General features: G+C 27.9%; 3 protein-coding genes across 4 annotated transcripts in view; 2 read left to right on the forward strand and 1 right to left on the reverse strand.

The window, feature by feature from the left end:
• Window positions 1-12,500, reverse strand: part of LOC124952200 (zwei Ig domain protein zig-8) — a 172,372-nt gene that overhangs the window by 116,872 nt on the left and 43,000 nt on the right. The gene's annotated exons all lie outside the window — the stretch shown is intronic.
• On the forward strand, window positions 3,926-7,340 carry LOC124952237. The gene is made up of 4 exons (XM_047501785.1): window positions 3,926-4,165; window positions 5,043-5,361; window positions 6,022-6,303; window positions 6,847-7,340. Exons 1-4 carry the CDS (start codon window positions 3,926-3,928, stop codon window positions 7,338-7,340), a joined length of 1,335 nt encoding a protein of 444 aa, XP_047357741.1.
• Window positions 11,535-12,500, forward strand: part of LOC124952192 (fatty acyl-CoA reductase 1-like) — a 16,739-nt gene continuing 15,773 nt past the window's right edge. The window contains exon 1 of one of the 2 annotated variants that reach the window (XM_047501694.1): window positions 11,535-11,847. In XM_047501694.1, coding sequence (XP_047357650.1) covers window positions 11,663-11,847 — 185 coding nt within the window. In that variant the 5' untranslated portion in view covers window positions 11,535-11,662. The remainder of the gene's footprint in view (window positions 11,848-12,500) is intronic. The other variant, XM_047501697.1, reaches the window with a different exon arrangement.

The following is a 12,500-nucleotide window of genomic DNA, read 5'->3' on the forward strand; positions in this document are numbered from 1 at the left end:
TCTCTCTCTCTCTCTCTCTCTCTCTATCTCTCCCTCTCCTTCCAACTCCCACCTCCCCTTAAATCCTAAAAGCTATATAATCTTTCATTTTTCTATTTTCTTATGATTTCGATGAATGATACTTTACGTCGCATCGATTAACATTATCGCGCGCATATCGTTATTTATTCCTCCAGAAATTTTATCGATAATTTCGAAGTTTAATTAGCCGGTTCTCTCGGTTTTTTCTTTTTTCTTTTTTTTTTTCTTTTTTCATTTTTATGAGATGAAAGAAAAAAGGATATTTTCAAGTTTTCTCTCTCTCTCTCTCTCTCTCTCTCTCTCTCTCTCTCTCTTTCTCTCTCTCTCTCTTTTTATCTATCTATCTCCTTTATTATATATATATATATATATATATATATATATATATATAAGTTAATTTTATTTAATTATACTTAGGATTCCTCTTTCCATTCTTTCAAATAACATAAAAACGACTCTTTTCCTTCCCGAGTTGCAGTAAAATAGCTTTAGGTCGATTCTTCCTAATGTCATTTTTAAAGGAAGTCTATTTTTATAGCGTACAAAACAAGGATCTCGTTGATCCGAACACACCCTAGGAAATGAGACTGCAAAAATAGTCGCGAAGAACGAAAAAGTCATTCGCCTGGAACTCCCCTTTCGAGTTATTTTCACAGTCTTTCATTGAACTTTCGCTCGACGTTTTTTTCTTTTCTTTTTATATTTTCTCTCTCTCTCTCTCTCTCTCTCTCTCTCTCATTCTCCTTCTCTCGTTTCTTTTTCTCCATCTTCAAAAACTCTTTTTCCACCCTTCCGCAACATTTTACAAGCAAGCTTTCGAAATACATATAAGTCTGCGAAGATTTAAAATCTCGTGTTCTGGGGTAATCACGCGTCCATCATTGTATGATTCATCCCTGCAACCTCTTTCGCGTATTTCAAAGACAAACGAAAAATAATATATAATTTTTCTTCAAAGATATGAAAATGTTAGATGATTTGTTTTTTTGAATTTTCTTTCGAAGTAACAAATAAATTTGCTCACGATTCATAATTGAAATAATAAAATCCAATCGAATATTTATCCTTCGTTTTGAATTCTAATGATATTGTAATAACTAAGCACTTGATGATTAATTTTTTCTTTTTCCTTGTTTTTTTTTTTTTCTATTTTCTTCTTTTTTTATTCCTCCTTCGTAATAATCACTCGTTCGCGTGATGGATAAATAAAAAATCAATTCGGTGATATTTTCATTATAATCGACCTTTCTCTACGCTTCGATATTTTATCATTGGCGAATAATTTACTATTATTTCGTTCTTTTTTTTCTTTTTTTTTTTTTTTCTTTTTTTTTTTTTATTTTTGTAACAATTACTCATTCACGTGCAAATAAATAAATGAAAAATTCATTTCGATCATATTTCGAGCGCACACGACTTTAGACATTATCAGCGAATACTTAATAATCATTATCTTTTGTCTTTCTCTTTTTTCTTCTTTTTCTTTTCTTTTCTTTTCTTTTTTTCTTTTTTTCTTTTTTTCTTTTTTTGCAATAATTACTCATTTTTGTTCAAACATATAAATAAAAATTAAAGTTAATGACATTTAAAATACGGTTTTAAAATGAATGCGTATACCTTAGTCATTCATCGATATTCTCAAGTAATTAAAGTTTTCTCTCTTTAGCGTCGTTTTATTTACTTGCTAATCGACGAGCTAACTTTCAACCTCGTTTTAATACAAGCTTATCCGTACCTTTTAATGCGATAATTAATCTTGGATCACTTCGACGTATATCGCGTTTGACCGTCATCCTATCCTTTTACTTCTTGCCTTCTCCTCTCTTTTGAAAATTGCATTAAGGTTTTGCACGTAATTCGAGCTAGACGGTCTAACGATATGACGGGCACTTTATTGTCCGAAGAATTTCATATCTTCTTCCTGATGACACCAGAGAAAAAGAACATTAGATATTATCCGATATATAAGTGACATAACTATAATACATACATATATATATATATATATATATATATATATATATATATATATATTTATATGAAAATAGAATATATTTCTTATATTAAATCTAATAATAAATTGTAAATTGTAATATTACATATAATGAGTAAACGCATTATTATTATTATAATAAATTATTATAAACAATGAAAATAATAAAAATAATAATTTATAATCACGATATATCGTATATCATATAAATCTATATTAATAATGTAATATGTAATATTACATGCGAATATTATAATAATAATAATAATAATAATAATAATAATAATAATAATAATAATAATTTACTTTGTTTATATGTATTATTTAATGATATTAAAATTTATTTCTATTCGGCCATGAACCAGCCAACATTTTTAAAGATTTTTTTTTTTTTTATTTCTTTTATTATATCTTTCTCTCTTTCTTTCTTTCTTGTTTTTCTTTTTTTCTTTTTTTTTTTTTTTGGTTTTTTGTTTTTTTTTCATATATTACATCTTAAACCGCTTTCGCTCTACTTTTTCGTATCTTCCATTTTATCTAAGCTCGCAAATATTCGAAAACTTTACGATTCTCTCCAAGGACAAAGAAATCTCTGCGACTATAATTTTTTTTTTTTTTTCTTTCTTTCTTTCTATAATACATGATCTTTGACTTATAATCTTTCATGTGAAAAAAGAAAAAAAAAGCAAAACGAAAATAAAACAATAGAAAACACCATTGCAAGTTAAAATTTTGTTCAAGATAAATAAAACAGAAAAAAGGTAAATTCTCAAAATGCATTAATCCTTCGTATTGTCTGTATGGATTAAGGAAGGAATATAATACTTAAGTCCTTTTTTTATTCCTTTTTATTTATTTATTTATTTATATATATATATATATATATATATATATATATACATACGAGAAAAGCAACTTTGCTTCCCGATTATGAAAGATTAAAACGTATTTTTGTTTTCATAAAATTAGTATGGAACATCAGTGCCAACTATTTTGTCGTGACGATAAACTAAGTATAAGATTATATTACACCGTCGACGATAGTAACGAGAAACGATATATATATATATATATATATATATATATATATATATATATATATATATACACTATGATGATTTATCTTTATTCAATGAATTTCGACCTACCGTTATAAAACTTTCATAAAATTTGTCTGGATTGACAAAAAATAAAAACATTGCGATTAAATATCAGATCACATTGGTTTCAAATGGTTTAATCGAAAAATAAATAAATATATATCAGAAAGAAATTTGAGTTCGTCCTGTTAATCGATATAGAATTACATTAAGCTATCTGCCGTTTCAACAAATCAAATTTGCATTCCTTCAAACGAAATAATTGAACATATAGTTGAAACGAAATTAATATAAATATATTAGAAATTAATATAAATAAATTATTTATAATAGAATGTATAAAAAGTATTGACGTAAACATTCGAAATATTTTTTTTTATTTTCAATTTTTTTCTTTTTTTCTTTTTTCTTTTTTTTTTTCATTCACGATATTTCAATCGTAATTTATACATTAAACGTGGTTCATATTATTTAAACATGTAAATCCTATCTTAACAAGATCCTAATCTGAAAATACGAGAAATGATCTAAAATCTTCTCTTGATTCTGTACCCTTCCAATCACAGAGTACATACATACATATAATCTCCTGATACTATGCATGATACTTAATATAGTGATTATGTATTATACCATACTATACTTATCCTGCTTTCTTCGATACTCTTTTATAAATTCTATCATTTATCGTTGATAAAAGTGACGATCAAAAATACGTAATATCTTATACGTTAACAATTTTCTAACCTTGTTCTAATCCCATACGATGAATACACGTAATATTAGATATTTATTAATTTTCATGACAATTATGATATATTTTGATTACGTCGATACTGTTACGACTAACATTGACGTATTGGAGAGTAAAACGGATGATAATATTGAAATTGGTCCTATACCAATGACAGAACAAATTATGCAACATAATATAAGTATAGTTGATATACCGGACATTGACGACGATGTTACCCTGTCTCCTGAACCAAACTGGGACGCGAAGGAAGTTATAAAGGACGTTGCGTACTTCATTCGAGCTCATAAGTTTCAGGTAGCGTCTCCTATAAGCTATTTCGTTTAAGTCGCTTTTATGGAAAGACGTCACGAAAGGTAAGTACTACAACTTTGCCTTGTATTCAAACCACTCGAAATTGTTAATTAGAGAAGGACTCGTGAAAGTTGAAACGAACTTTACTCGTAGATACTCTACTACTGCTACACTTACTACTTTCCTTTACAATTCTTCGTAACTTAAAACGTCTTGAGAAAGATTCCCTCTTTGACATATATATCTAAATCATTTTGATAAATATCAAAATCGTTTAATCTTAAATATAATATTAAATAATCTCATTTAATTAATGTAACATTGATGAAATCTATATGTAATAATTTTGATTATACTCGTGAAAATCTTTCTCTTTTTTTCTTGATACATAATTATAATGGAAAAATAATCATTTCTAATTTGATATAATAATTATTGCAAATATAAATCATGTATTATATATAACTATATCTATATCTATCTATCTATATATGTATATATATATATATATATATATATATATATATATATATACAAAGAATCGATAAATTAATTTCATTAATACATCAATTCTATATAGCAATTTCTAAATGTAATAGTTCGAAAAGATTCGAACTCGATTTTCCTGTAAAATTATAAGAAAGACTTCAAAAAAAAAAAAAAAAAACAAAAAAAAGGAAGAACTGTATTTTTTTTTTCTTTCTTCCTTTCTTTCTTTCTTTTCTTTTTCTGAACTACATCGATCAAATTACTAGGAGTTATCTATTATTTTCCATATTTTTCTATTTTTTTCTTTCCTTTTTTTTTTTTTGATCTTTTTCTCTCTTTTTCTTTTTTTTTTTTTTTTTTTGTTTCTTTTTCCCTTTTTCTTCGTTTGAAGGATTATGATCGACGTTATTACAAGAGCATCGAGGAAGTTCGCAGTCATTTGTATGAGGAATTTCCGAATCCAACATTGAGATCCGTACACTGGGAGGTACGCAAACACTGTCAGGCGAGCTTTGTCGAGTGTTTGAAATATCTCGGAAGGATCATTAAGCTCACTGGCCTGAGGCGCGAAGACGACACCGTCACGGTCATGAAAGAGCAGAAGTGGAGTCTGGCAAACAATACCGAGCAGATTCTCAACGTTCAAAGGGACTGCGTGGAGGCCCAGAGGCAGGACAATCTAACCATGCGTCCCTTTCAAGGCCCAATCGGCAAGTTACGAGAAAACTTTTTCCTTTTACTGACGAGAGTTTTGCCAATTCATCAGATTCTCATTATCCAAAAGAGAATATTATATATATGTATATATATATATATATATATATATACATATAATATCTTGTTACGAATAATCGGGATCGTTTTGTGTTATAAATAAAATTCGACTTTCACCCGTAAAAAAAAATGCGAGGAAAAAAAAAAAAAAAAAAAAAAAAAAAAAAGAGAATTCGATATAAAATGCGATACTCGAAGACTTTCGTTAATTCTGTTCATTGATTAATTTTAATTAGAAAATCAAAATATGAATTATATTAATAAATCAGACTTAATTATGAAGGATAAATTAAAAGTTTCTGAACAATTGTAAAAAATGTACGATTAGTCTTTTTTCGAGACTTCTTTTTTTTTTTGTTTTTTTCTTTTTAAGCGAATTTCACTTTTTGGATTCTTTACATCCCATTAGAAACAGTTCGATCTATTCAATGTATATATTGTACATTTACATATGTCGCAATCAAAGGAACAAAATATTTTGTTCTCTTTGTCGTCGCGTTCATTCAAATTTTGTCTTCTAACTTTGAAGTTAAAAAAAAAAAAAAAATAACAAAAGAAAATCGAAAACTAGACTGATCTTTCGTTCCATTTCCTAGAACGTTTTCAATGGCGTACCAGCGTCAGTTATTACATGTGTTGGTACACAATGATGGGTGTTCAAGAACTGGCCAACTTTGGCGAATCCTGCGACAATTTCGCTAACTGTCTCGACGAATATGGTCCAAGTAATAAGGATCCAAGGGCCGACGATGCAAAACCTTTCGCCTGCGCTCTCTACAGTTTCTGTCCAGATCACTGTTGCCCCATGAAGCACATCTGGCACATGAGAGATTGTTTCCAGTCGAATCAGAATCCTTGCTACGATGTAAACTTTCCAGGTACATTCAGAATCAAACAAATATTCTTTCATTTCTTTCTTTCTTTCTTCTTCTGTCTCTATCTCGTTTTCTTTTTCATTTATTAATAATAGACAAGTGTATGAATTAAATCAATTAAATATATACAAATCTATTATATCGTACAAAACAACGAGGAGATCGACGAAGAATCTGACGATCTTATGAATGATGGAAAAAAAAACAAAAAACAAAAAAAAGAAAAGCAATCACATTAACCACCTTTTGTTTTTTTTTTTTTTTTTTATTTCTCCTGTTGTCATTAAACGTTAAAATGATAATTTATCCGAGAATTAATTCCTTTTGCGACAATAGCTCGTTCGACAAACTCACCTTTCGTTCATCTTTCTTAAGGATTTGATTTCTTTTTTTTTTTTTTTTTTTGTAAACTCAGATTTAAAAATAAAGAGAAGAAAGAAAGAAAAAAAAAGATCCATTCTATTGCCTAGTTTCAAAATGATTAAACTGATATTGATTTATTTCTTTTTTTTTTTTTTTTTTTTTTTTTTTTTTCTTTTTTTACAGGACACAGAGAGTGCCTGTTGGATCGTGAAAAAAATCGTGATTTCTTTTCCCTTAAAACGAATCGAATAAACGTTAGCTGCGAGTGCCCGGAAACGGGTTACGAGTGGTCTTCGAGATTTGGTCTATGCGTCGACGTAAACGAATGTACCCGTGGGATTCACAATTGCACGTACGAGAACGGCGAGAGCTGCATTAATCTGCCCGGTCATTTCGACTGCATCTGCCGGTACGGTTACGTGTACAGCTTGAACAAGGGCCATTGCGTTCTGAGCATGACGATCAAAAATGCATTAAGAGTCGAAACGATCGAACCAACTGTCACGAAGAGAAGTATTCTCGATAGGATCGTCGACGTCATTGGTCCACCCTCTTTTTCTAACCCCACCACTTTGATTATTCCTAAGTTACAATTTAATACAATCCTTTCTTTGTCCCTTACTTTAACGATACTTACGTATCTTTTTTCTTGTTTTCTCTTCGAACATGTGCACTAATCTATCTCTATAGGATGGATTTATTTCTATAATTTTTCCATTTTTTTGTCTCTCTACTTCTTTTTTTCTTTTTCTTTCTTTTTTCATCGCATACTCCTTTATGCTAATCCTTCGTTCGTTTTTCTTTTTTTGTATCCTTTTTATTTTTTCGATTAGATCATAAAACTAATTGCAGTCCTCGTAATCGTCTCGTAAAAGATTAAAATTCAAAGTGATTAATATATTTTAAAAGCATTTGAGAAATTTCGAACGTTCTAAAAACTTTTGAATCACCACTGTGTATATAGAATACGACGATTACAAATTTAACAAATGTTGTTTTTTTTTCCCGTTTGTTTTTTTTCTACAACTCTATAAAATTACAACGAAAGTAATTAAATCGTTCATCGAGGGAAAACGAGATTAAATATGTAAAGCAAATATGTAAAAAAAAGAAAAACAATATATATATATATATAAGTATATATATATAAGTAATCGTAATAATCTTTAAGTTTTTTTCGAAAACCATTTGCAAATGGTAAATTATAAATATATTCATTCATTATAATAATATAATATAAATCAATATCAATACGAACGATTATTATTCGTTCAAATAATGGAATTGAAAATATTTTTAGAATGTTTCATCTAAAATATTCACAGCCACAATAAACAACGATAACTTTTTACCTATTGTATTTCGAAATTTGTTTTTTTTTTCCTTCTTTTTTTTTTTTTTTTTTTTCATAGTTCCTTTTTTAATTTCCTCAATCTATGCAACCTATTATTTTTCGAAACAAGGGCAATGTTGAAAAGTAATCTACATATAGAAAACATACGTGGTATAGAAAATTTTTGATATGGTAACTAGTAAACGCGAACCATTATCGATGAACACGACCATGCGATAGATATATGTATCATATTGTTTTTATAAATAATATAGATGCTATATTTGTTTACTGATATAAAAGAGAAGGTTTGATGATTTATAGGTGAGAAAAAGGACACAAAAAAACAAAAAAAAAAAAAAAAAAAAAGAAAGAAAGAAAGAAAGAACAAAAAATAAATAACTGAATCAAACGAGCACATATTTTGTAATATACATAATGATGAATTATATAATACATTTTTCCATAATCATTTAAGTATTAGCCTAAATCGTTCAAGTAATATCAGCTTAAAGATTTCAAATCGGCTCTATGTATGTATATATCTATGTATATATAGATATGTACGTTTCGTAATTCATAATAACAGAAAATTACAATCGAATATATGCATACGTGTAAGCTCGTACGTGCGTTTGTAAATATGTTCACTCTATATATTTTTTCTGTCTATTCTTTTTTTTTTTTTTTCTTACTTTCCTTCTTCTTCTTTTTTTTCTTTTTTGTTATTTTGTTTACCCTATTACGTATTCATATACGTTATCCAATGTATTAGTTAATCTAATCCAATTAGAAAGCATCATATGGAAGGAACTCTCATCAATATATGCAATACGTTACTTGGATAATTAAAGTTTCTCAATCAACGTAAGCTAACTTGTATAAAGTTTAACGATCGACGTGCCTCAATAGATAATTACATATATTAACGATAACAAATCGTCAAAGAGTTTTATATCTTAAGTATATCATAATTAGAAGCATAACTCACCGATCTTTCGTTATTGTAGATACGCTACTTAAGTTAGACTTTTCGAAACTCAAGAGTCTTACCGAGTATTAAATCGAGAAGCAGCAACAAGTAGCTCGTCAGTAATACTATAGAAGTATAGAATATCGTTGTGCAATATTCGACGGTCGTTGATCCTTCAAGTTTTTACTGTTTTACACTTTCACTCGACGAACGAACGTAACTTTACCGAGGGAGATATGCAATATTGAAATAGAAGGAAAGAGGAAAAAAAAAAAAAAAAAAAAAAAAAAGAAAAAAAAAAAAAGAAAGAAAAAAAAATAGAAAAAAATATGTAGAGGAAAACTTTTAGATTTTTTCTCTTTTTTTTTTTTTTTTTTTTTTTTTTTCTTCTAATTTTTCTCTTTTTTATATGTACACGCGCAATATGTAACATCATTATGTTATATACTTATGATTTTTCTTCTCGCTTTGTCTTCTTTATTTTTTCCTTCTTTCTTTCTTTCTTTCTTTCTTTCTTTCTTTCTTTCTTTCTTTCTTTCTTTCTTTTTGTGTTATTTTTTTTTTGATTACCTTTGTCCTGGCATCACAAGTGCGTTAAAAATCTGATTTAAAATGCATAAGACGAGAAAAAGTATAGTAGTAATAAAGTGAAATAATTATCACACTTGTTACCACTAGTAGTAGTTTGTACTACTCTAATATGTATTACTAGTAAAATTTGTAAAAATAAACGCAAAGAGGTAATTAAAAAAGATTCATTACTTCAGGAAAATGTTCATTTTGTTAACAATACAGGGCATCTCTACTAAACATTAACTTTTCCTATTGTCCTCTCTATGTGTGTATATATATATACATATATGTATGTAGATACATACATACATACATACATACATACATACATATATACATAAATACATACAAATATACAAGCACGTATATATGTACATACGTATGTATCTATGTATTTTGAAACATACTCGAAAAATTCGTTAATGAAAATACGCCATAAGTATACAATAATATTTACGATTACGATAGTATGTACCGTTCGAATGAAAGAAAATGAAAAAAAAAAAAATAATTCCTAACCATTAATATTTTTCTGTCTTCGAAATATCAATGTATATAAAAAGTATGCTAACGATCGTTAGGGCGCTTACTTTACTAGAAGTAAAAAAATCTTTGTACTTTTTTTTAAAAAGCAAACCAACGCCGGCTATTTAACCAACGTTCAAGCCTTATATTATCTTAATAAATTTGCATAATAGCTTATGCACGTTTCAATCGTTTTCGCTTTTATGTATTAAGAACACGATCGTTATTATTATCTATATATATTCATATAGAAGTATCTCTATGTATATTTGTTTACGAATAAGAACGATATATTTCATTAAAGTTTCGTTATAATTTTTAATAATTTATATAGAATATAATAAAATAATTTTCATAATGATAATTTATTTTTTTAGTTATCGCAGTTATATTTCAAACATCAAAGCATCTTAAGTTAATATTATTTTCTTACGTTATATTTATCCGTTTAATTAGATTATACGTACGTATATCTCGATTAAAAATATGCATTGAAGGAATCGTTGATACATAATTTAATGCACAAGAAATTTATGATAAGGACAAGGTGATTAGTAGTTGATCCTTATGATCATGAAATAAAAATCAAAGTGAGATATAAGAAAAGATTACGTTCACCTTTTGTCTGATACAATTCTCTTGAATTGTATTAGACAAAATAAAGATAATAAGTAGATGACGCTAACGAGAAAGTGTATTAAAAAGATAAATCTGGAAAAAAATAAAAAAAGAAAACAAAAGGAAGAAGAAAAATAAGAAAAAAAAACGCCATTAAGAAATTAGAAATTACAATACGATACATCTAATAGAATCATCGTTAATAACAAAGTGAAATATTAGAGAAAGATGGCCAATATTATAATAATACGATGTCAATAAAAATAATAGATAATACCGAAGAATAAGTTTGTTTTAAGAAAATAAGTAAATCTATTAGAAAACAAAAAAAAAACAAAAAAAATCATTTTCATTTGGACATTAGAAATTATAATAAGAAACGGATGTGAAATTTTTATAATGCCATGATAGAGAATTTTACAGAACGATGGTATAATAACGAGATAAAAGAAAAAAAAAAAAAAAAGAAAAAGAGATGAAAATAAAAATGATTAGTAGTTTCAACGAGGAAGTGTATAAAAAGAAGAAAGAAAAGAAAAAAAAAAGAAAAGAGAAAAGAAAAAAGAAAAAATGAAAATCTGTAAATAAAAGATATTTCTCCTCTGTATTTAGGGATTAGAAATTATTCTACAATGTAGACAAAAAAATTGATTAGTGGTGTGGTGGAAAATTATAGTACAATGCATGACCTCTTTAATAAATCTCTCTCTCTCCCTCTCTCTCCCTCTCTCTCCCTCTCTCTCCCTCTCTCTTTCTCTCTCTCTCTCTCCTTCTCTCTCTCTCTCTCTCTCTCTCTCTCTCTCTCTTTCCTTCAGAATAGGTCGAGTATCACGAGTTTAAAAGAGAAACAAGGCCGGAAAAGACTTTCTCAGAACGATTACGAACGATGGATAAAATCATATATACATAGGTATATCGTTAGAGAGTTCGAAAGTTGATTACTATACACGCGTTGCTGTACTCGTCAGTCAACGAACATGACTCTACGCGAGTGGTACGCAAATCGTGAAATACTGTTAATCGGGGTGACCAGTGAATTAGGCCGAAATCTTCTCGAGAAACTATTACGTACATTTCCAGACGTCAAAGTTAATCTTATTGTGAGAAAGAGAAATAATCTTACAAAGGATGATCGAGTTAAGAAGATCTTCGAATCACCTGGGTACATTTAAAAATGACCAAATTCTTTTTGTCAAAGATCCATCAAAGATATTTCTCAAGGAAAATTCTATAGAGACATAGGATTCCTTTAAAAAAAAAAAAAAAAAAGGAAAGATATTTTATTCCGCGAAATATAAAATGATATTATATACTTGTGTACAAATATCTGAATAAAGTGAAAATACATTATACGTAGATTTTATACATAGATTATATCGTTGTCTCTTTTGTAAAGAATTTATTTATTTATTTATTTTTTCTTTTTTTTCAAATTTACGCATACGCATCAATGTATATATATCTATGTATAAGTATTCGTACTTATGTATATCTATGAGTATACTTATACACATATACATATATACACATATATACATATACACATACATACATACATACATACATACATGCATACATATATATGAATACGTACTGACATTCGCGATAAGCATAATTCCGGTTGTAAGAAAATAAGTCCTTTCAATATTGATCGTTTATTTGCACGTACGTACGGACGATGATAACGAAAACAATGCAACGAACGCTCGACGTTGAAGTTCCATTGTTTTCCCGTTCTTTCGCATCTTCATACGTTATGGCTTCATTCTTTTTTTCATTCGTATGAGAGTCACATGTATTTTCTCTCTCTCTCTC

Source organism: Vespa velutina, chromosome 10 (assembly GCF_912470025.1).
Source record: "Vespa velutina chromosome 10, iVesVel2.1, whole genome shotgun sequence".
NCBI lineage: Eukaryota > Metazoa > Arthropoda > Insecta > Hymenoptera > Vespidae > Vespa > Vespa velutina.